The sequence below is a fragment of the Triticum dicoccoides genome, chromosome 4A, assembly GCF_002162155.2.
Source record: "Triticum dicoccoides isolate Atlit2015 ecotype Zavitan chromosome 4A, WEW_v2.0, whole genome shotgun sequence".
In the NCBI taxonomy this organism is placed as follows: Eukaryota; Viridiplantae; Streptophyta; class Magnoliopsida; order Poales; family Poaceae; genus Triticum; species Triticum dicoccoides.
The window spans coordinates 94676775-94700902 of NC_041386.1; the positions used below are offsets into that span (position 1 = coordinate 94676775).

The following is a 24128-nucleotide window of genomic DNA, read 5'->3' on the forward strand; positions in this document are numbered from 1 at the left end:
GCCCTAGGGCTGCGCGCCTTGGGGCCAGGGCGCCTCCTTGGGGAGGAGCTGGTGGAGGCACCTCCTGATCCTCGCCTCCTGCATGGAATGGAGGGCGAGGCAGCGAGAAGGACGGCAAGGGGGAGCCCCCTGCGGCGCTGCGAGCTCGGTGATGTGGGCGAGTCAGTCTTCGTAGAGGTTGTCGACGGGGCGGTAGTGCAAGAACTCTCTTGCCAGGAGCAGTGCGGCGTGCGCGTCCGTAGGGGCGCGACGGGCGTGGGACGATGAAGCGGCTGGAGCCAGCGACGGTGTGGCGGTGCAGCCCTCCCGCCGTATCGAAGGATGCTGGGACGAGGCCTGCTGCTCGTTCCTCGTCGGGCCGGTGGCGACGTTGGTGGCAGGCGACGGGAAACGACGAGGGCGTCTGCCGACGGGCGCTGTCTGGGCGACGCGGGTGGCGAGAGCAGCCCGGCGCGAGCCCGACGAGCGTTAGCCATGGACACGACAGAAGATCACACGCGAATAGCGGAAGAAAGATTCTGGCGCACCCCTACCTGGCGCGCCAAATGTCGGATTTCGGGTTCCAGCAGACCCTTGAGGTTCGAACACTCGGGTGCGTGCGGAGATCTCTCCCCTACCGATCTACATCCAATCTCCTCGCGTGATCTAAGCTGGGAACCACAAACAACACAAGGGACACGAGATATATATTGGTTTGGGCCACCGTTGTGGTGTAATACCCTACTCCAGTGTGTGGTGTGGTGGATTGCCTCGGGGCTTGATGATGAATAGTACAAGGGAAGAACAGCCTCGCGAGAGGTGTTCTCGAGCTGGTGCAATGAACTGCTTGGGTGAGTTTAGTCGCCTCTCTCTCTCTCTGCTAGGGTTCTATCAGATCTCTAGCCATCTCTCTCCCATCCCCCTTTTGGTTGTCCTCTTCCTTATGTGGTGGCTAGCTCTATTTATAGGGGCCCTGGGCCTCTCCCCAAATAATGAGCGGGAAGGGCGCCAACAATTGGCCATTTTGAAGGGGGGCATATAGTACAAGTTATCCTGACCAAAAGTGGTCTTCGGCTGCCAAAAGCTCTGGTGATGACGTCGTCTTGGGCTCCACGGTGACCTCCGTCCTGCCACTCTGCTGGTCTTGGTCTCGTTGCACCAGAATGGTAACCTTTGCCCGATGCCTTGGCCTGTGCTTGCCCCCTTTGCACCAAAGGGGAAACAAGGACACTGCGCAGGCCGGCGCCCGCCTGGTCTCGATCGTCATGGCTTGCGTCACAGGCTCCTCGTGAGGTACCCTGCCTTGATCTCTCCGCCTCCTCGCGAGCCTGCCTGATGAGGCTGCCTCTGAGGAAGCTTCCGGTCATCCGCCCCGCGAGGCTTGGCCTCTCGCAAGGGTCTTGAGCTTGAGCTGATGAAGATGGGTCACGCTGGGCCCCCACTTGAGCCACGCTACAGGCCGCAGGCAGCCAAGTCTGGGGACCCCAGTTCCCAGAACGCCGACAACGTCTATAAGCAAAAGTGCCGAAAGGGCAAGTAAAAGTGGTCTTTGCTTGATCATCAGCTGACACATGTATTTGAGAAAAACTGGAGTAACCATCTAGAAAGCAAAAATGTGTATGTTTGGATAATCTTTCTAGCATTTGATCAATAAAAGGTAAGGGGTAATGATCTTTTTTAGTAGCCTTATTTAATTTGTGAAAATCAATTACCATCCTATAACTTGTAATAATTCTTTGCGGAATCAATTCATCTTTATCATTAGGAACAACAGTAATACCTCCCTTCTTAGGGACACAATGGACATGACTTACCTACTGACTATCAACAACGGGATAAATTATACCTGCCTCAAGGAGCTTTAATATTTCCTTTCTTACCACTTCTTTCATCTTAGGATTCAGCCGTCGTTGGTGATCAATAACTGGTTTGGCGTCTTTCTCCAAGTTTATTTTGTGTTGACATAGAGTGGGACTAATGCCCTTAAGATCATCAAGAGTATATACAATAGCAGCACGGTTCTTCTTCAAAGTTTTCAATATTTTTTCTTCTTCATGCTCTAAAAGGTTAGCACTAATAATAACAGGATATATCTTCTTTTCATCAATATAAGCATATTTAAGAGTATCGGGTAATGGTTTAAGCTCAAACACGGGATCACCCTTGAGTGGAGGAGGATCCCCTAGGATTTCAACAGGAAAATTGTGTTTCAGAATGGGTCCTTGTTTAAAGAATACTTCATCTATTTCCCTTCTTTCATTCATGAACATATCATTTTCATGGTCTAGCAAATATTGTTCTAAAGGATCATTAGGAGGCACAGCAATAGAAGCAAGACCAATAATTTCATCTTTACTAGGCAATTCTTCACCACGGGATTGTCTACAAAATTTAGAAAAATTAAACTCATGAGACATATCATCCAAACCAATAGTAACAACATCCTTCTTGCAATCTATCTTAGCATTAACAGTATTCAAGAAGAGTCTACCAAATATAATGGGACAAAAGCTATCTTGAGGGGAACCAAGAACAAGGAAATCAGCAGGATATTTATCTTTCCCACACAAGACTTTAACATCTCTAATAATCCCAATTGGTGAAATAGTATCTCTATTAGCAAGCTTAATGGTAACATGAATACCTTCTATCTCAGCTGGTGCAATATCATGCATAATTTCTTTGTATAAGGAAATAGGTATTGCACTAGCACTAGCACCCATATCACACAAGCCATGATAACAATGATCTCCTATTTTAACAGAAATAACAGGCATGCCTACCACAGGTCTATGTTTATCCTTAGCACTAGGTTTAGCAATTCTAGCAGTTTCTTCACAGAAATAAATAACATACCCATCAATATTATCAACCAAGAGATATTTAACAATAGCAATATTAGGTTCAACTTTAACTTGCTCAGGAGGTGTATAAGTTCTAATATTACTTTTACGAACCACGGTTGAAGCTTTAGCATATGATCCTTTATTCTAACAGGGAAAGGTGGTTTCTCAACATAAGCAGTAGGAACAATAGGATCATTATAAGTGATAGTCTTTTCTTTAACTTTAATAGGTGCAACTAATTTTGTTTCAATTGGAGGATTATATTTAAACCACTTCTCCTTAGGGAGATCAACATGAGTACAAAGGATTCACAAAAAGAAGCTACTATCTCAGAGTCAAGTCCATATTTAATGTTAAATTTATGGAAAACTTCGGTATCCATAAAAGATTTAACACAATCAAACTTAGGTGTTATACCTGACTCCTTACTTTCGTCGAGATCCCAATCTACAGAGTTGCGTTTAATTCTCTCCAATAAATTCCATTTGAATTCAATAGTCTTCATCATAAAGGAACCAGTACAAGAAGTATCGAGCATGGAGCGATTGTTGTCAGAAAGCCGAGCATAAAAGTTTTGAATAATCATTTCTCTTGAGAGCTCATGATTGGGGCATGAATATAAAATTGACTTAAGCCTCCCCCAAGCTTGAGCGATGCTTTCTCCTTCGCGAGGCCAAAAATTATATATATAATTACGATCACGATGAACAAGATGCATAGGATAAAACTTCTGATGGAATTCCAATTTCAACCGTTTTTCGTCCCATGATCCCATATCATCACATAGCCTATACCATGTCAATGCATCTCCCTTCAAAGATAAAGGGAAGACCTTCTTCTTGATAACATCATCGGGCATACCTGCAAGCTTAAATAATCCACAAACTTCATCCACATAGATTAAGTGTAAGTCGGGATGTAATGTTCCATCTCCTGCAAAAGGATTAGCTAGCAGTTTCTCTATCATACCCGAAGGAATTTCAAAGTAAAAAAATTCAGTAGGTTGAGGAGCAACTATTCGCTCTACCGGTCGGGGTGAAGATACCCCGAACAAGCCCCTCAAAGGATTACTTTCCATAGTAACAAGTGACAGTAAATTTCAGCATACTATATAAATTTTTCCTTACCAAATTCCACCTACCAAAGGCGCTTCACTCCCCGGCAACGGCACCAGAAAAGAGTCTTGATGACCCACAAGTATAGGGGATCTATCGTAGTCGTTTCGATAAGTAAGAGTGTCGAACCCAACGAGGAGCAGAAGGAAATGATAAGCGGTTTTCAGCAAGGTATTCTCTGCAAGCACCTAAGTTATCGATAACAGATAGTTTTGTGATAAGGTAATTGGTAACAAGTAACAAGTGTAAATAAAGTGCATCAAGATGGCCCAATCCTTTTTGTAGAAAAGGACAAGCCTGGACAATTTCTTATATAGAGAAAAGCGCTCCCGAGGACACATGGGAATTATCGTCAAGCTAGTTTTCATCACGTTCATATGATTCGCGTTCGGTACTTTGATAATTTGATATGTGGGTGGACCGATGCTTGGGTGCTGTCCTTACTTGGACAAACATCCCACTTATGATTAACTCATGTTGCAAGCATCCGCAACTACAAAATAAGTATTAAGGTAAACCTAACCATAGCATGAAACATATGGATCCAAATCAGCCCCTTACGAAGCAACGCGTAAACTGGGGTTTAAGCTTCTATCACTCTAGCAACCCATCATCTACTTATTACTTCCCAATGCCTTCCTATTGGCCCAAACAATGGTGAAGTGTCATGTAGTCGACGTTCACATGACACCATAAAGGAGAGACAACATACATCTCATCAAAATATCGAACGAATACCAAATTCACATGACTACTAATAGCAAGACTTCTCCCATGTCCTCAGGAACAAACGTAACTACTCACAAAGAATATTCATGTTCATAATCAGAGGGGTATTAATATGCATAATGGATCTGAACATATGATCTTCCACCAAGTAAACCAACTAGCATCAACTATAAGGAGTAATCAACACTACTAGCAACCCACAGGTACCAATCTGAGGTTTGGATACAAAGATTGGATACAAGAGATGAACTAGGGTTTGAGATGAGATGGTGTTGGTGAAGATGTTGATGGAGATTGACCCCCTCCCGATGAGAGGATCGTTGGTGATGACGATGGTGATGATTTCCCCCTCTCGGAGGGAAGTTTCCCCGGCAAAACAGCTCCGCCGGAGCCCTAGATTGGTTCTGCCAAGATTTTGCCTCGTGGCGGCGGCGTCTCATCCTGAAAGCTTGCTTATGATTTTTTCCTCGATGAAAGACTCCATATAGAAGAAGATAGGCATCAAAGGGCCACCAGGGGGCCCATGAGGCAGGGGGCGCGCCCAGGGGGTAGGGCGCGCCCCCCACCCTCGTGGGTGGTGGGTGGTCCCCCTCTTTTACTTCTTGCGCTTAGTATTTTCTATATATTCTGGAAATAACTTCCATGAAGTTTTAGGACTTTTGGAGCTGTGCAAAATAGGTCTCTAATATTTGCTCCTTTTCCAGCCCAGAATCCCACCTGCCGGCATTCTCCCTCTTTATGTAAACCTTGTAAAATAAGAGAGAATAAGCATAAGTATTGTGACATAATGTGTAATAACAGCCCATAATGCAATAAATATTGATATAAAAGCATGATGCAAAATGGACGTATCAATATGGTCAAGACATGATGAGATATAAATTGTTGTATGAGATGATCATGTTTTGTAATAGTTATCAGCAACTGGCAGGAGCCATATGGTTGTCACTTTATTGTATGAAATGCAATCGCCATGTAATTGCTTTACTTTATCACTAAGCGGTAGCGATAGTCGTAGAAGCAATAGTTGGCGAGACGACAACGATGCTACGATGGAGATCAAATTGTCAAGCCGGTGACGATGGTAATCATGACGGTGCTTTGGAGATGGAGATCAAAGGCACAAGACGATGATGGCCATACCATATCACTTATTTTGATTGCATGTGATGTTTATCCTTTATGCATCTTATTTTGCTTACTACGACGGTAGCATTATAAGATAATCTCACTAAATTTCAGGGTATAAGTGTTCTCCCTGAGTATGCACCGTTGCTACAGTTTGTCGTGCCGAGACACCACGTGGTGATCGGGTGTGATAAGCCCTACGTTTACATACAACGGGTGCAAGCCGGTTTTACACGTGCAGAATACTCAGGTTAAACTTGACGAGCCTAGCATATGCAGATATGACCTCGGAACACTGAGACCGAAAGATCGAACGTGAATGATATAGTAGATATGATCAAATTAGTGATGTTCACCATTGGAAACTAATCCATCTCACGTGATGATCGGACATGGTTTAGTTGATATGGATCACGTGATCATTTAGATGACTAGAGGGATGTATATCTAAGTGTGAGTTCTTAAGTAATATGATTAATTGAACTCTAAATTATCATGAACTTAGTACCTGATAGTATTTGCATATCTATGTTGTTGTAGATCAATGGCCCGTGCTACCGTTCCCTTGAATTTTAATGCGTTCCTAGAGAAAGCTAAGTTGAAAGATGATGGTAGCAACTACACGGTTTGGGTCCGTAACTTGAGGATTATCCTCATTGCTGCACAGAAGAATTACGTCCTGGAAGCACCGCTAGGTGCAAGACCCGCTGTAGGAGCAACTCCGGACATTATGAACGTTTGGCAGAGCAACGCTGATCACTACTCGATAGTTCAGTGTGCCATGCTTTACGGCTTAGAATCGGGACTTCAAAGACATTTTGAACATCATGGAGCATATGAGACGTTCCAAGAGTTAAAGTTAATATTTCAAGCAAATGCCCGAATTGAGAGATATGAAGTCTCCCATAAGTTCTATAGCTGCAAGATGGAGGAGAATAGTTCTGTCAGTGAACATATACTCAGAATGTCTGGGTACCACAACCACTTGACTCAACTGGGAGTTAATCTTCCTGATGATAGTCTCATTGACAAAGTTCTTCAATCACTGCCACCAAGCTACAAAAGCTTTGTGATGAACTATAATATGCAAGGGATGGATAAGACAATTCCCGAGCTCTTCGCAATGCTAAAGGCTGCAGAGGTAGAAATCAAGAAGGAGCATCAAGTGTTGATGGTTAACAAGGCCACTAGTTTCAAGGAAAAGGGCAAAGGGAAGAAGGGGAACTTCAAGAAGAACGACAAGCAAGTTGCTGCTCAAGTGAAGAAGCTCAAGTCTGGACCTAAGACTGAGACTAAGTGCTTCTATGCAAAGGGACTGGTCACTGGAAGCGGAACTGCCCCAAGTATTTGGTGGATAAGAAGGATGGCAAAGTGAAAGGTATATTTGATATACACGTTATTGATGTGTACCTTACTAATGCTCGTAGTAGCGCCTGGGTATTTGATACTGGTTTTGTTGCTCATATTTGCAACTCGAAATAGGGGCTATGGATTAAATGAAGATTGGCTAAGGATGAGGTGACGATGTGCGCGGGAAATGGTTCCAAAGTCGATGTGATCGCCGTCGGCACGCTACCTCTACATCTACCGTCGGGATTAGTTTTAGACCTAAATAATTGTTATTTGGTGCTAGCGTTGAGGATGAACATTATATCTAGATCTTGATTGATGCGAGACGGTTATTCATTTAAATCAGAGAATAATGGTTGTTCTATTTATATGAGTAATATCTTTTATGGTCATGCACCCTTGATGAGTGGTCTATTTTTTGTTGAATCTCGATTGTAGTGATACACATATTCATAATATTGAAAGATGCAAGGTTAATAATGATAGTGCAACTTATTTGTGGCACTGCCGTTTAGGTCATATTGGTGTAAAGCACATGAAGAAACTCCATGTTGATGGGCTTTTGGAATCACTTGATGCTAGCGAACCATGCCTCATGGGCAAGATGACTAAGACTCCGTTCTCCGGAACAATGGAGCGAGCAACTGACTTATTGGAAATAATACATACTTATGTATGCGGTCCGATGAGTGTTGAGGCTCATGGCGGGTATCGTTATTTTCTGACCTTCACAGATGATTTGAGCAGATATGGGTATATTTACTTGATGAAACATAAGTTTGAAACATTTGAAAAGTTCAAAGAATTTCAGAGTGAAGTAGAAAATCATTGTAACAAGAAAATAAAGTTTCTACGATCTGATTGTGGAGGTGAATATTTGAGTTATGAGTTTGCTCTTCATTTGAAACAATGTGGAATAGTTTCGCAACTCACGCCACTTGGAACACCACAGCGTAATGGTGTGTCCGAACGTCGTAACCATACTTTATTAGATATGGTGTAATCTATGATGTCTCTTGCTGATTTACCGCTATCGTTTTGGGGTTATGCTTTAGAGATGGCTCCATTCACGTTAAATAAGGCACCATCTAAATCCGTTGAGATGACACCATATGAACTATTGTTTGGCAAGAAGCCTAAGTTGTCGTTTCTTAAAGTTTGGGGCTGCGATGCTTATGTGAAAAAGCTTCAACCTGATAAGCTCGAACCCAAATCGGAGAAATGTGTCTTCATAGGATACCCAAAGGAGACTGTTGGGTACACCTTCTATCACAGATCCGAAGGCAAGATATTCGTTGCTAAGAATGGATCCTTTCTAGAGAAGGAGTTTCTCTCGAAAGAAGTGAGTGGGAGAAAAGTAGAACTTGATGAGGTAATTGTACCTTCTCCCGAATTGGAAAGTAGTTCATCACATAAATATATCCAGTGATCCCTACACCAATTAGTGAGGAAGCTAATGATGATGATCATGAAACTTCTGATCAAGTTACTACCGAACCTCGCAGGTCAGCCAGAGTACGATCCACACCAGAGTGGTACGGTAATCATGTTCTGTAGGTCATGTTACTTGACCATGATGAACCTACGAACTATGAGGAAGCGATGATGAGCCCAGATTCCGTGAAATGGCTTGAGGCCATGAAATCTGAGATGGGATCCATGTATGAGAACAAAGTATGGACTTTGGTTAACTTGCCCAATGATCGACAAGCCATAGAGAATAAATGGATCTTCAAGAAGAAGACTGACGCTGACGGTAATGTCACTGTCTACAAAGCTCGACTTGTTACAAAAGGTTTTCAACAAGTTTAAGGAGTTGACTATGATGAGACCTTCTCACCCGTAGCGATGCTTAAGTCTGTCCGAATCATGTTAGCAATTGCCGCATTTTATGATTATGAAATTTAGCAAATGGATGTCAAAACTGCATTCCTTAATGGATATCTTTAAAGAAGAGTTGTATATGATGCAATCATAAGGTTTTGTCGATCCAAAAGGTTCTAACAAAGTGTGCAAGCTCCAACGATCCATTTATGGACTGGTGCAAGCCTCTCGGAGTTGGAATATACGCTTTGATAGTGTGATCAAAGCATATGGTTTTATACAGGCTTTTGGAGAAGCCTGTATTTACAAGAAAGTGAGTGGGATCTCTGTAGCATTTCCAATATTATATGTGGATGACATATTGTTGATTGGAAATAATACAGAATTTCTGGATAGCATAAAAGGATACTTGAATAAGAATTTTTCAATGAAAGACCTCGGTGAAGCTGCTTATATATTGGGATCAAGATCTATCGAGATAGATCAAGACGCTTAATTGGACTTTCACAAAGCACATACCTTGATAAAGTTTTGAAGAAGTTCAAAATGGATCAACCAAAGAAAGGGTTCTTGCCTGTGTTACAAGGTGTGAAGTTGAGTCAGACTCAATGCCCGACCACTGCAGAAGATAGAGAGAAAATGAAAGTCATTCCCTATGCCTCAGCCATAGGTTCTATCATGTATGCAATGTTGTGTACCAGACGTGATGTGGGCCTTGCTATAAGTTTAGCAGGGAGGTACCAAAGTAATCCAGGAGTGGATCACTGGACAGTGGTCAAGAACATCCTGAAATACCTGAAAAGGACTAAGAATATGTTTCTCGTTTATGGAGGTGACAAAGAGCTTGGCGGAAATGGTTACTTCGATGCAAGCTTTGACACGGATCCGGATGACTCTAAGTCACAAACCGGATGTGTATTTATATTGAATGATGGAGCTGTTAGTTGGTGCAGTTCAGGGCAGAGCGTCGTGGCGGGATCTATGTGTGAAGCAGAGTACATAGCTGCTTCGAAGCAGCAAATCAAGGAGTCTGGATGAAGGAGTTCATATCCGATCTAGGTGTAATACCTAGTGCATCGGGTCCAATGAAAATATTTTGTGACAATACTGGAGCAATAGCCTTGGCAAAGAAATCCAGATTTCACAAGAGAACCAAACACATCAAGAGACGCTTCAATTCCATCCGCGATCAAGTCAAGGAGGGAGACATAGAGATTTGCAAAATACATACGGGTCTGAATGTTGCAGACATGTTGACTAAGCCTCTCTCACGAGCAAAACATGATCAGCACCCAGACTCCATGGGTGTTAGAATCATTACTATGTAATCTAGATTATTGACTCTAGTGCAAGTGGGAGACTGAAGGAAATATGCCCTAGAGGCAATAATAAAGTTGTTATTTATATTTCCTTATATCATGATAAATGTTTATTATTCATGCTAGAATTGTATTAACCGGAAACTTAGTACATGTGTGAATACATAGACAAACAAAGTGTCCCTAGTATGCCTCTACTTGACTAGCTCGTAAATCAAAGATGGTTAAGTTTCCTAACCATAGACATGTGTTGTCATTTGATGAACAGGATCACATCATTAGAGAATGATGTGATGGACAAGACCCGTCCGTTAGCTTAGCATAATGATTTTAAGTTTTATTGTTATTGCTTTCTTCATGACTTATACATATTCCTCTAACTATGAGATTATACAACTCCCGAATAGCGGAGGAACACCTTGTGTGCTATCAAACGTCACAACATAACTGGGTGATTATAAAGATGCTCTACAGGTGTCTCCGAAGGTGTTTGTTGGGTTGGCATAGATCGAGATTAGGACTTGTCACTCGGAGTATCGGAGAGGTATCTCTGGGCCCTCTCGATAATGCACATCACTATAAGCCTTGCAAGCAATGTGACTAATGAGTTAGTTGCGGGATGATGCATTACGGAACAAGTAAAGAGACTTGCCGGTAGCGAGATTGAACTAGGTATGAGTATACCGACGATCGAATCTCGGGCAAGTAACATACTGATGACAAAGGGAATAACGTATGTTGTTATGCGGTTTGACCGATAAAGATCTTCGTAGAATATGTAGGAACCAATATAAGCATCCAGGTTCCACTATTGGTTATAGACCGGAGATGTGTCTCGGTCATGTCTACATAGTTCTCGAACCCGTAGGGTCCGCACGCGATGACGATTTGTATTATGAGTTATGTGATTTGATGACTGAAGCTTGTTCGGAGTCCCGGATGAGATCACGGACATGAGGAGGAGTCTCGAAATGGTCAAGAGGTAAAGATCGATATACTGGAAGGTTATATTCGGACAGCGGAATGGTTTCGGGAAGTTTCGAAGTACCGGGGGTTACCGGAACCCCCCCCCCCCCTCCCGGAAGGTAATGGGCCAACATGGGCCTTAGTTGAGGAAAGAGGGCCGGCCATAGGAGGTGCCCCCCTACCTTGCCAATCCGAATTGGACAAGGGGTGGGCGCCCCCCCCCCCTTTCCCTCTCCTACTCCTTCTCTCTTTCCCCCTTTGCTACTCCGGAAAAAGGAAAAAAAGGGGAGGGGAATCCTACTAGGACTTGGGAGTCCTCGTAAGAGTCCCCATACTTGGCGCGCCCCTAGGGGGCCGACTTCCTCCTCCTCTCTCCTTTATATACGAGGGCAGGAGGACACCCCAAAGCACAACAGACAATCTCTTAGCCGTGTGCGGTGCCCCCCTCCATAGTTTAACACCTCGGTCATATCGTCATAATGCTTGGGTGAAGCTCTGCGTCGGTAACTTCATCATCGCCGCCACACCGTCGTGCTGACGGAACACTCTCTCGCCGTCAACTGGATCAAGAGCTCGAGGGACGTCATTGTGCTGAACGTGTGCTGAACACGGAGGTGTTGTACGTTCGGTACTTAGATCGGTAGGATCGTGAAGACGTTCGACTACAACAATCACGTTACTAAACGCTTCCGCTTTCGGTCTACGAGGGTACGTAGACACACTCTCCCCGTCTCGTTGCTATGCATCTCCTAGATAGATCTTGCGTGATCGTAGGAAATGTTTTGAAATACCGCGGGGCTGTTTGGTTTGTGACTAACTTTGCCAAAGATTGCCACACCTAAGGTTAGGCAAGTTTGACCAACTTAGGTAAGTGTTTGGTTCAAGCCACACCTTAGGCAAGCCACACTTGGGCCCCACATGGCATGCACACAAAAAAGTGTGGCAAGATTCCCTTAGGCTTGCCAACTTGTGGCTCTCATTTTGATGAACTAACCTTAGGCAAGTTTGGCAAAATGTGTGGCAAAGTGTGGCAATGCTAGTCCTAGAACCAAACAGCCCCGCGTTCGCCAACAGTTTTCTCAAACTCTTCGGCGATGTGACAAAGGTGTATTACCTTTTGATAACACAGCTTCCTGTCGGTCCTTCTTAGCCTCGTTGACACTCATGCTCATGTCCGAGTGCCTAGAATGGTTAGCTCGGAGGAGAATGGACAAATGCAAGATCAGCGCCTCGAGATGGCCATGCTCGGTGTGATGGTCAGGTGATGGCTCCAGGCAAAGGCCTTTCCTAGTTTGTTCGATGTTGTCAACAATGACTCCCTTGGTTGTCGTCATTCTCCTTGGAGGCCCCGGTTGGAGCCTTTGTCCGCCTCACCGTGGTCTTATGTCTATGGGGGTGAAAAGCCCCTTTTGGGTTGGGCAACACCGATGCTTTGGTTTCGTCCTCTCCTTAGAGGCGTTGCTCTTGATCTTTCGACATGTTTTAGTTCTCATGCATTGTGGTTGGATGTAGCGGGCATGTGGAGACATTAGGCAGGAAACCCGATGACGGTTTTGACCTGACTCGGCGATGTCGTGGTTCTTTAGAGGATGAGCATGAAGACATCAAGCATGGACATGTTTTCCATTTTTTATGTACTCCCTTCGTTCAAAATTATTCGTCTTGGATATGGATGTATCTAGAACTAAAATACATCTAGATACATTCATTTTCGCGACAAGTAATTCCGAACGGAGGAAGTAGCTGCTTGTTGTAGTCGTCCGAGTGTTTTGGGTGCCGTCTCTCTCTCTCTCATTGTAAGCTGGTCTTCCCATCAGCATATGTAGATTTCTTTGTAAGTTGTCGATGTAATCCTGACCGATTGATAATTTTATTAATTTAGAGCCCGGCTCATCTCAAGCCTTCGTTCTAAAAATGAAGTGCGTAAATGTTTGCTATCCTTGTCCCTTCTGGCGTTGTACTGGCATTCTGTCTGATTCTACTATGATTCTGATGCGTCCATCAAGGACGTATTCTTGAAAGAAAAAAGAATAAGTTTGATACCCTTGGATGCATAACCGGCTGAAGAAGACACAGAGAGAGAACCGATCCAGATGCACATATGCATTTCGTAGACGAGATACGTACGTGTTGTATGTCCTTTTTTTGCGGGTGTACGTGTTGTATGTCCAATAGAAAAATATATAAAGGCGAAACACCACACATATAAACCACTTCAGAATTAATTGACGCATGACGTGTATTTATACCGTTTCACTTCCACGGACCGGAACACTCTGTTTTCTATTATTACTACCCTTTGTAGATAAATATAAGAGCATTTAGATAGTTAAAGTAATGATCTCAAGTTCTCAACGATCTTATATTTCTTTACGGAGGAAGTACTTAGAATCAAAGTAGAAATTCCCACCGTTGTCTGACACTAGTTCCCACGTCCCAGTCACTGCCAAGTGCCAAAGCAAATAAGATGGGTCACAATGGGCAAGAACATAAGCTAGTAACTTACACACTTTCCTAGACTTTGTTACTACCTCCATACTAGGTAGAAACATCTATGTAGTGTCATGCAACGATGCATTTATTAGATTATAGACTCATTATTTCTTGAAGTGTGTGATGTTTCGATAACTTAGCTAGTTATCACAAGCACCTCTCTCTTCATTAAATATGTGCCACATAAGCAAAATTGCATTGGAGTATGTGATGTTACTTCTAAGTTCCTCCTCATTGTGACCAGACTACAGGAACGCCAGAGGTACTACTACAACAATACTTCATTTAAGCAAGAGACAGGACAAGACCATCTTTTTATCTACACGATGCCACCTTTTTTTTGCTTCTCGCAGACTGCGGTGCGTTGGTGGAAGAGGAAAGAGAGAAGAAATGGGCAGAGTTGCCTGCACTGTACTAGCAAGGAGGAAACGGAAAAAGTTTATATATATATAGGAAAATAAAGCGTCCTAAAAGCGAACCCATGAGGCCATGACCATATGAGTTGTACGTTACCGAACTTTCTACAAATGCGTTCGATCGGTGGTGTGTCTTCTTCTTCTTCTTCTTCTTCTTCTTTTCCGAACCTGGCGAGATAAATAATCTGCTAATGATGCCAAAGCGTGCTTGGGCTCTTAGAGAAAACACTCAAACTGAATAACAGACATCAGTGCCTAATCTGAGCATGCAAAATGCTGAAACCCTTGACGATCAAAATATCAATACCCTCATGCCTGCTTCAGCATTATATTGGATTCTCTGAAGGAAAGCCCTGTCGGCCGGCTCGATTTCCATCTGGAGCGCCGGTACATTTCCATCCCTCGGGCCCCACCCAGACCCAGGTCCCAACAAACGGTTCCCCGGAAATGGCCGTTTCATCTCGGCCGGTACCGTTCAGAACTCCGTCTCCTACTTTCCTCTACTCACTGTCTGGCACACTGCGCGCAGAGGGATCCACATTGACCACCTCCAACAGCACAGTCCGCATCAATGACCTCCTCGGCAGCTCGAGTAGTATAGAGCTTAAAAAGCAGAAGAAATACCGCGCCAATTGCACTAACGCATCTAGCCGGCCGCAGTAAGACGAACGCAGATGATCCAGGAGATGGAGCCGACGATGATTAAGAAAGACAGACACACACGTCAGTGTCCGTCCAGAGCCAGGGCGACGTCACGTACGTAGCGGCGCGCGTAGGAAACGGCGAGGCTACGGCAGTGGCTCGCGAGTCCTTGTTGGGTCAAGAATGATGGTCGCTATACACCAAAATAAAAGGCAAAACTTCAAGGCAACTCAACGCAAGAAGGAACTCGAAACAAAAGGCTGCTGGTCCGGAGATCGGATTCCAGGATCACGACGGGCTGCCGCGTTGTATATTTCGTTGTGTTGTACCAACCACGAAAGCTCTCACTGCCCGCAGTCGGCGGATTGTGATGCAGCGACTTGGGTGGTCTGGTCAAGCGAAGTGAAGCTTCGATCTAGTGGCTTAATCGTTACTCGTACCTCGCTCGATAGGACTAGTGATCTGTAGGATATCCGTGATAAGTCTGATGAACAACTTGTAACAGGCACACAGTGCTATTATAGTACTCCTACATCTTTTGATGAAACTTGAAGACGTGACAACAAAATTTAATACACGAACGAATGTAGGACAATCCTTTTCCCCAACCACCAATAGAGGAAAAAAGAAGCAATTCGATGGCACGACAAGCTTGTGCATCAACACACTGATGACTGGAAGTCTCGCACAGATTCAAAAAAACATGTCATGCCATGTGCAAACTGAGATTCTCTGTCAGAAAAACCCATCTTCATCCCCTAGTTTAACAAGGTTTAATATCCGGTCGGCTGTAGATCCCACCATTTTCTAATTTTTCAATACTGAAAAACACGTATATTCCTATCGTCTGTCGACAAGCGTCGCACGGAGTGGAACGTCAAATTTCAACTTGGAGCAAACTTTTTCCACGCAATGCCAAGCTGCCCATCCCACGCTCCAAGGAAGTAACCGCCGTACAGCTGCCTTTGACGGTCTGGCCCCCACCACGACGAAACGGCACCGTGGAAGCAGGAAACCAGCCGTACGAGCTCGTCGGCTCCTGCTCGCGTTTCCATGGCGCACCCGGCACCTCCACCACTACCGGCTGAAGCAGAGCACGGGCGTGGCGGTGTGCGTCGGACAGCGCAGTTCCCCACCGACTCCCACCCCACGGCCCACCCAAAAACGCGAAGGGAAACCATTCCACGGACGCGGACAAGGAGGAGGAGCGAGCGGAAAGGGGCCGGTCAGATTCCACTCGCCCCTCGCCTTTAGCGCCGCACCACTTCCCTTTGCTCCTAAGCAACGGCCATGGAAGAAGAACCATGGCGACTGATTTATATACTCACTGCTAATGGCATCCAGCAATAATTCACAAGAATCAGCGGTAACCTCCTCCTCCTAAGGTGAGGTGAGGTGAGGTGAGAAAATTTACCCGGCCCCCACGCGCAGTAAAGGAATCAAAACCCGAGATTAGAGACTAGAATCGACGTACAGATTCCCATCCACATATATCTATCTCCACTAGATTAATACCAGTAGCTTCCGCTTCTGCGGTGTCGCGGCGGCGGCGGCGAGGTTGGCCTGGTTCGCTTGCTGCCTACACGCTTAGCCCGTCGACGCCGCATTGCTTGTATGTCACCGACTGCCTCTTGGGGCTGATGTCGATCGCGCAGTCCACCGACACCTGCAGGTTTTGTTCACGACGGAGTCCCTTTCGATCAGCCCGGCGCTTGCGGAGGAAGGGAAGCGAACAAAAAAGGTTGGTTCCGGGGGTGGTAGGTAGATTTTTACCTGGACTTTGGGGGAGGAGAAGCCGAGCACGAGGATCTTGGCGGCGACGTCGCCGGTGATGCGGAACTCGACGCGGTCGTTGAGCGCGGCGTCGCGGATGAGGTCCTGGGCGTCGGACTGGAGCACGTTGAAGCGGTCGACGATGACGCGGGTCTGGAGCAGGCGGGTGCTGTGCGCGGGCTGCTCGAACCCGGGCACGGCCGCCACCCCGAGCGGCACCCCGTGGTACATCACGTCGAACGCCGTGGCGGCGTAGCGGATGCCCACCTTGTTGGGGTTCACGGCGGTGAAGAGGAGCGTGATGTTGAGGGAGAGGTAGGCGGCGGCGGGGGCCGCGGCGACGTTCGGCGACGCGGACGCGGCCGGGGAGGGCGGGGCCACGAGGAGGTACTGGACGGCGACCTGGTTGAGGTCGAACTGCGGCTTGCGGGGCTTGACGGCGAGGACGACGACGAGCGCGACCGCGAGGGCGAGGAGGGCGAGGAAGATGACGAGCATGAAGATGCAGCAGCAGCAGCCGCGGAAGGAGGCCGAGGAGCCGTAGGAGGGCGGGGCGCCCCCGTAGTGCGGGCGGCGCTGCGGGTAGGAGGGCGGGCCGTAGTGGTCGGCGTTGGATCCGGTCGTCATGGCCGCCGTCGCCGCCGGGGGGAGCGAGGTGGGGGTGGGTGGGGAGGAATGGTTTTGGATTTTCGGAGCTAATGCGGCATCTGCGACGTGGTACTTGCGGGGGTTTGCGATTGATGTGTGGGGGAAGGTGGTGGTGGTGCGAGTGGGGTGGAAGGAAGTCCGGAAGGAAGAGGGGAAAGTCTAGGGAGGTGATTACGATTTACAGGGCTTGGCAGAAGTGGTGGGGCCGCGTGTTTAGTGGGGGGAGCTTTGTTTGTTTGTTTGTTCTCTCGTGCTCCGGTTTTATTCGGCTCGGGATTTGCAGAAAAGAATACCGGGCTTGCGTCGCTGTCGACACCGCCGAACCTGTTTCTTTTTCTTTGGAGGGCGCCGAACCTAATTTCAGCACGCAAATGGAGCAGGATCTGTTGTACTCCGAAAAAGATGAAGCAGGGCCAAGAGAGCAAAGTATATAGATTAGAAATGTCTTTTATTAATCGGGTGTCCCGTGTTTTCTAAATCTTGGATGTACGTTTTAAATCTCTGTCCAAATCTCATATTCCCTCCGTTCCTTGATACAACGTGTATAGATTTTTTTAGAAAAAGTCCAAAATATAGGGTGCATTGCATTTCACCACTCGTTTGAATAATTTTTGAAGGTATTTGATTACATTTTCTTATATAGGGCAAGCTCCTCTATTTTTTCATGTCAATTAGTCAGGTGTAATCTTGCCCAAAACTTGTGAAATTTTCCATCCACATGTGTTTCTTTAATTTCCGTGCCAAAAACTATACACCCTATATTTAGGAACGGAGGGAGTATCAAACTTGAGCGGCACGGGCGAGTGGTCAGACCCTAGCCGCCCCCACCCTCTCCATCCTTTCTCTCCTTCTCGCCGCCATTAGAGGAGGTTGTCGGGCAAAGCCCGTGTGGCAGACGGTGGCAGGGGTGTCTTCGGCTCATCGCAACAGCGGAAGGCGGGGTCACGTGCAATGTTGTGGTGGTCGTCAGCTACGCGGGGCTCAACATTGGCACTTCATCGGGGCGGCTCCCTCGGATGGTGGTATGGCGCCGCTCAGTCAGTGCGGTGCTCCGCAGCCGTTGCTCGGTGGCGCTATAGTGCTCTTGCGCGGCAACGGGTTGCTGATCTTGCTCTGCGTTGCGATGAAGATGTCTCGCGCTTGCTCGACGACACGAGGTCGTTCTTGCTCTCCGGCCTACTCCGGCTCGTTCTCCTCGTCGAGGAGATTGATGATTGCGCGGCGCTTCGGCGAATTGACATGCTTGAAATGAGATACTAAGGCATGGCCGGTGTGTCGCCCCTAGCATTTTGTGCCCACTGACGTTGGTGGTGGGAAACCGATGGGGGGAGTGGTGGGAGACCGTTGGGAGAGTGGCGGGAAACGTTAGCTTGTTTGGATATATAACATCATTAATACTGGTGAAAGAATCAAAACCAGGGGGCCCACACCCTGTCCACGAGGGTGGAGGGCGCGCCCCCTGTCTCGTGGGCCCCCTGAGGCTCCACCGGCCTCAACTCCAGCTCTATATATTCACGTTCGGAGAGAAAAAAATCAGGGAGAAGGATTCATCGTGTTTTATGATACGGAGCCGCCGCCAAGCCCTAATCTCTCTCGGGAGGGCTGATCTGGAGTCCGTTCGGGGCTCTGGAGAGGGGAATCCGTCGCCATTGTCATCATCAGCCTTTCTCCATCACCAATTTCATGATGCTCACCGCCGTGCGCGAGTAATTCCATCGTAGGCTTGCTGGACGGTGATGGGTTGGATGAGATTTATCATGTAATCGAGTTAGTTTTGTTAGGGTTTGATCCCTAGTATCCACTATGTTCTGAGATTGATATTGTTATGACTTTGCTATGCTTAATGCTTGTCACTAGGGCCCGAGTGCCATGATTGCAGATCTGAACCTATTATGTTTTCATGAATATATGTGAGTTCTTGATCCTATCTTGCAAGTCAATAGTCACCTACTATGTGTTATGATCCGGTAACCCCGAAGTGACAATAATCGGGACCACTCCCAGTGATGACTATAGTTTGAGGAGTTCATGTATTCACTAAGTGTTAATGCTTTGTTTCGGTACTCTATGAAAAGGATGTCTTAATATCCCTTAGTTTCCAATAGGACCCCGCTGCCACGGGAGGGTATGACAAAAGATGTTATGCAAGTTCTTTTTCATAAGCACGTATGACTATATTCGGAATATATGCCTACATTACATTGATGAACTGGAGCTAGTTCTGTGTCACCCTATGTTATAACTGTTACATGAGGAACCGCATCCGACATAATTATCCATCACGGATCCAATGCCTACGAGCTTTTCACATATTGATCTTTGCTTAGTTACTTTCTCATTGCCACTGTTACAATCACTACAAAACCAATACTGTTACTTTTGCCACCGTTATCGTTACTTCCATATTACTTTGCTATTAAATACTTTGCTGCAGATATTAAGTCTTTCAGGTGCGGTTGAATTGACAACTCAACTTTAATACTTGAGAATATTCTTTGGCTCCCCTTGTGTCGAATCAATAAATTTGGGTTGAATACTCTACCCTCGAAAACTGTTGCGATCCCCTATACTTATGGGTTATCAAGACTATTTTCTGGCGCCGTTGCCGGGGAGAATAGCTCTATTCTTTGAGTTATTTGGGATTTATATCTGTTGATCACTATGAGAAACTTGAAAGATAAAAGAACCAAGATTTTCCCTCAACTACGAGGAAAGGTAAGGAACTGCCATCTAGCTCTGCACTTGATTCACCTTCTGTTTTGAGTAAACTTGCGACACCTACTCCTGCTATTCATTCTGATATGTCGCATGTTATTGATGATGCCACTTCTGTTATGCATGATGCTTATGATGAAACTACTTCTATGCTTGATAACATTGTGCCATTAGGTGAATTCCTTGATGAACAACTTGCTAGGGCTAGAGAGAATGAAATTATTGAAACTGATAATATTGATGAAAGTGATGATGAAGATTCTCCCCCTAGATATGAATTGCCTGATGTGCCTGAGGGTTATGTTATGGGTGAAGAAACTGCTAGAGATCTTTTAGCTTGCAAAGATAGATATGATCTTAAGAAACTGTTAGCTAAGCTGAAAGAAAAATCTTTGAATGCTAGAATGAAATATGACCCTGCTTTTGCTACTTCACCTATCTGTATTTTTGATAAGGATTATGATTTCTCTGTTGATCCTGAGATAATTACTTTGGTTGAATCTAATCCTTTTTATGGCTATGAATCTGAAACTGTTGTGGCACATCTTACTAAATTGAATATATAGCCACCCTGTTCACTAATGAGGAAAAAATTCGTTACTACTATATCCTTAAGTTAAATCCGTTCTCACTAAAGGGTGATGCTAAAATATGGTTTAATTCTCTTGAACCTGGTTGTGTGCGTAGTCCCCAGGATATGACTTATTATTTCTCTGCTAAATACTTCCCCGCTCATAATAAACAAGTTGCCTTAAAGGAAAATATATAATTTTATGCAAATTGAAGAAGAGAGTCTCCCACAAGCTTGGGGGAGGCTTCTCCGATTACTTAATGTTTTTCCTGATCATCCTCTCAAGAAAAATAAAATACTTGATATCTTTTATAATGTACTAACCGATGCTTCCACAGACCACCTGGATAGTTGTGCTAGTTGTGTTTTTAGGGAAAGAACTGTTGATCAAGCTGAATTGCTATTGAATAATATGTTGAGTAATGATAATGATTGGACACTTCCTGAACCAACTCCTAAGCCAACTCCGAAGAAAAGGGGTATCCTGTTTCTCAATCCTGAAGATATGCAAGAGGCAAAGAAATCTATGAAAGAAAAGGGTATTAAAGCTGAAGATGTTAAGAATTTACCACCTATTGAAGAGATACATGGTCTTGATAACCCGACACGGGTAGTAAAGGTAAAATCTCTCTATAGATTTGATAAGGGTGAAATCCCATCTACTAAGTTTGCTAGCCAATGCTTGGATGAGTTTGATAATTTTATTGTTAAACAAGAAAACTTCAATGCTTATGTTGGTAGACAATTGAAACGTAATGCTTATATGATTGAACACTTGAGTGATTATATGGATAGAGTTAAAGGTGAGTTTAAACTTATTAGTAAACATGCTTCTATGGTTACCACTCAAGTAGAACAAGTGCTTAAAGCTCAGAATGATTTGCTCAATGAATTAAATAATAAGAAAAATGATAATGTTATTAGGGTTGTGACTAGAGGGGGTAAAATGACTCAGGAACCTTTCTATCCTGAGGGCCACCCTAAGAGAATTGAGCAAGATTCTCAGAGAACTAATGTTGATGCACCTAGTTCTTCTAAGAAGAAGAAAAAGAAAAATGATAGGACTTTGCATGCTTCTAGTGAACCTATTGTTGACACACCTGAGAATCCCAATGATATTTCTATTTCTTATGCTGAAACACAAACTGGTAAGGAACATGAACCTAGTGATAATGTTAATGATGATGTTCATGTTGATGCTGAACCTAGCAATAACAATGAGGTAGAGATTGAACCTGCTGTTGATCTTGATAACCCACAATCAAAGAATCAACGTTATGATAAGAGAGACTTCGTTGCTAGGAAGCATGGTAAAGAAAGAGAACCATGGGTTCAAAAACCCATGCCTTTTCCTCCTAAACCATCCAAGAAAAAGGATGATGAGGATTTTGAGCGCTTTGCTGAAATGATTAGACCTATCTTTCTGCGTATGCGTTTGACTGATATGCTTAAAATGAATCCTTATGCTAAGTACATGAAAGATATTGTTACAAATAAAAGAAAGATACCGGAAGCTAAAATTTCCACCATGTTTGCTAATTATACTTTTAAAGGTGGAATACCTAAGAAACTAGGAGATCCAGGAGTACCAACTATACCATGCTCCATTAAAAGAAACTATGTTAAAACTGCTTTATGTGATCTTGGAGCCGGTGTTAGTGTTATGCCTCTCTCTTTATAACGTAGACTTGATTTGAATAAGTTGACACCTACTGAAATATCTTTGCAAATGGCCGATAAATCAACTGATATACCTGTCGGTATTTGTGAGGATGTGCCTGCTGTGGTTGCAAACGTTACTATTTTAACAGACTTTGTTATTCTTGATATTCCCGAGGATGATAGTATGTCGATTATCCTTGGTAGACCCTTTTTAAATACTACAGGGGCTGTTATTGATTGCAACAAAGGCAATGTCACTTTTCATGTTAACGGTAATGAGCATACGGTACACTTTCTAAGGAAACAACCTCAAGTCCATAGTATCAATTCAATTGGAAAAATCCCAACAATTACTATTGGAGGTTTTGAATTTCCTCTTCCCACTATCAATAAGAAATATGATATTCTTATTTTTGGGGACGTGCATATCCCTGTTGAGGTAACCTAGTGTTATTCGAAAATTCTCCGGTTTCATGTTATTTGAAAAGAGTTTGTTAACAAGACTTGATCAACCTTATTAGTGGATTCCTTTTGATGAGCATGAGATGTGTAACATCCCAAAATTCTAAATTTTGGAATGTTATATTAAATAAATAGTTTTGATTGTTTATTTGATTGTGGTGTGGTTGCTTGTGTGAAATTTGAAACTTTTTGAAAGTTGAATGAGAGGGAGTGAAATGACTTTCCCAAACTTTCTCTTTACATTTATGATCTCCATGAATTCAAATTTATTTCATCACAAAACCCTAGAGTGAAGATGATATGACTCTTCCATTTAAATAAATGAAAAGGGTTTTGAAAAGATTTGAATTCCATTTGGAAATATTTCAAATTCACAAACTTTATGCAACTCAATGATTTTCATGAGAGAAGATAAAATGACTTCTTCAAATTATATGAAATATGACTTGGAAGTTTAAAGGAATCAAATTGAAAGGCCGATTGAAATTATTTTGAAACCCACTTTCAAATTGGAGTTATTTGGTTTTATTGAAATTATTTTTCTCCAAAAATATAATATATGGAAAATAGGGTAAAATGATTCCCTACAATAGAAAAATGGATTTGAAATCATTTTGGGTATTTTAAAATATATTTATTTCATTTTAAATGAACCATTAGCACTGTTTGCATTACTTGAAATTTTGTGGATTTTATTTGTCTTTGAAAAATAGTTCATGTTGTAGAATTTACTTTTCTGAAGATTTTGGTATATATTATGCCTATAGAGTTGTGTTTTTTTTTGAGTTCTTCAATGTTTCAAAAAAGAGAAGAAAAAAATGTTCAAAAAAACAGAACCCGCCAGGCCAGCCAGGCCAGCTGGCCCAGCCCCAGCGTGGCCAGCCGCCAGGCAGCGACGCTAGCCACCGCCCTGTTGGGGAACGTAGCATAAATTCAAAATTTTCCTATGTGTCACCAAGATCTATCTATGGAGTCATCTAGCAACGAGGGAGGAGTGGATCTACATACCCTTGTAGATCGCGCACGGAAGCGTTCAAGAGAACGGGGTTGATGGAGTCGTACTCGTCGTGATCCAAATCACCGATGATCCTAGCGCCGAACGGACGGCACCTCCGCGTTCAACACACGTACGGAGCAGTGACGTCTTCTCCTTCTTGATCCAGCAAGGGGGGAGGAGAGGTTGATGGAGATCCAGCAGCACGACGGTGTGGTGGTGGAAGTAGCGGGATTCCAATAGGGCTTCGCCAAGCGCTGTGGGAGGAGGGAGATGTGTCATGGGAGGGAGAGGGAGGCGCTAGGGCTTAGGTTGGGCTGCCCTCCCTCCCCCCACTATATATAGGGCCAAGGGAGAGGGGGGAGGCGCAGCCTTGGCCCTTCCTCCAAGGAAGGGTGCGGCCAGGGAGGAGTCCCTCCTCCCCAAGGCACCTCGGAGGTGCCTTTCCCCTTTAGGACTCTTCCTTTTCCTCTTCTCTTGGCGCATGGGCCTCTTG

General features: G+C 44.5%; 1 protein-coding gene across 1 annotated transcript; it reads right to left on the reverse strand.

Moving 5' to 3' along the window:
• Positions 1 to 16085: 16085 nt before the first annotated feature.
• Positions 16086 to 17380, reverse strand: LOC119285187. The gene is made up of 2 exons (XM_037564420.1): positions 16581 to 17380; positions 16086 to 16473 (listed from the first exon to the last, which is right to left on the reverse strand). The coding sequence occupies exons 1-2, from the start codon at positions 17205 to 17207 to the stop codon at positions 16387 to 16389; spliced, it is 714 nt and encodes a 237-aa protein (XP_037420317.1). The 5' UTR covers positions 17208 to 17380; the 3' UTR covers positions 16086 to 16386.
• Positions 17381 to 24128: the final 6748 nt, after the last annotated feature.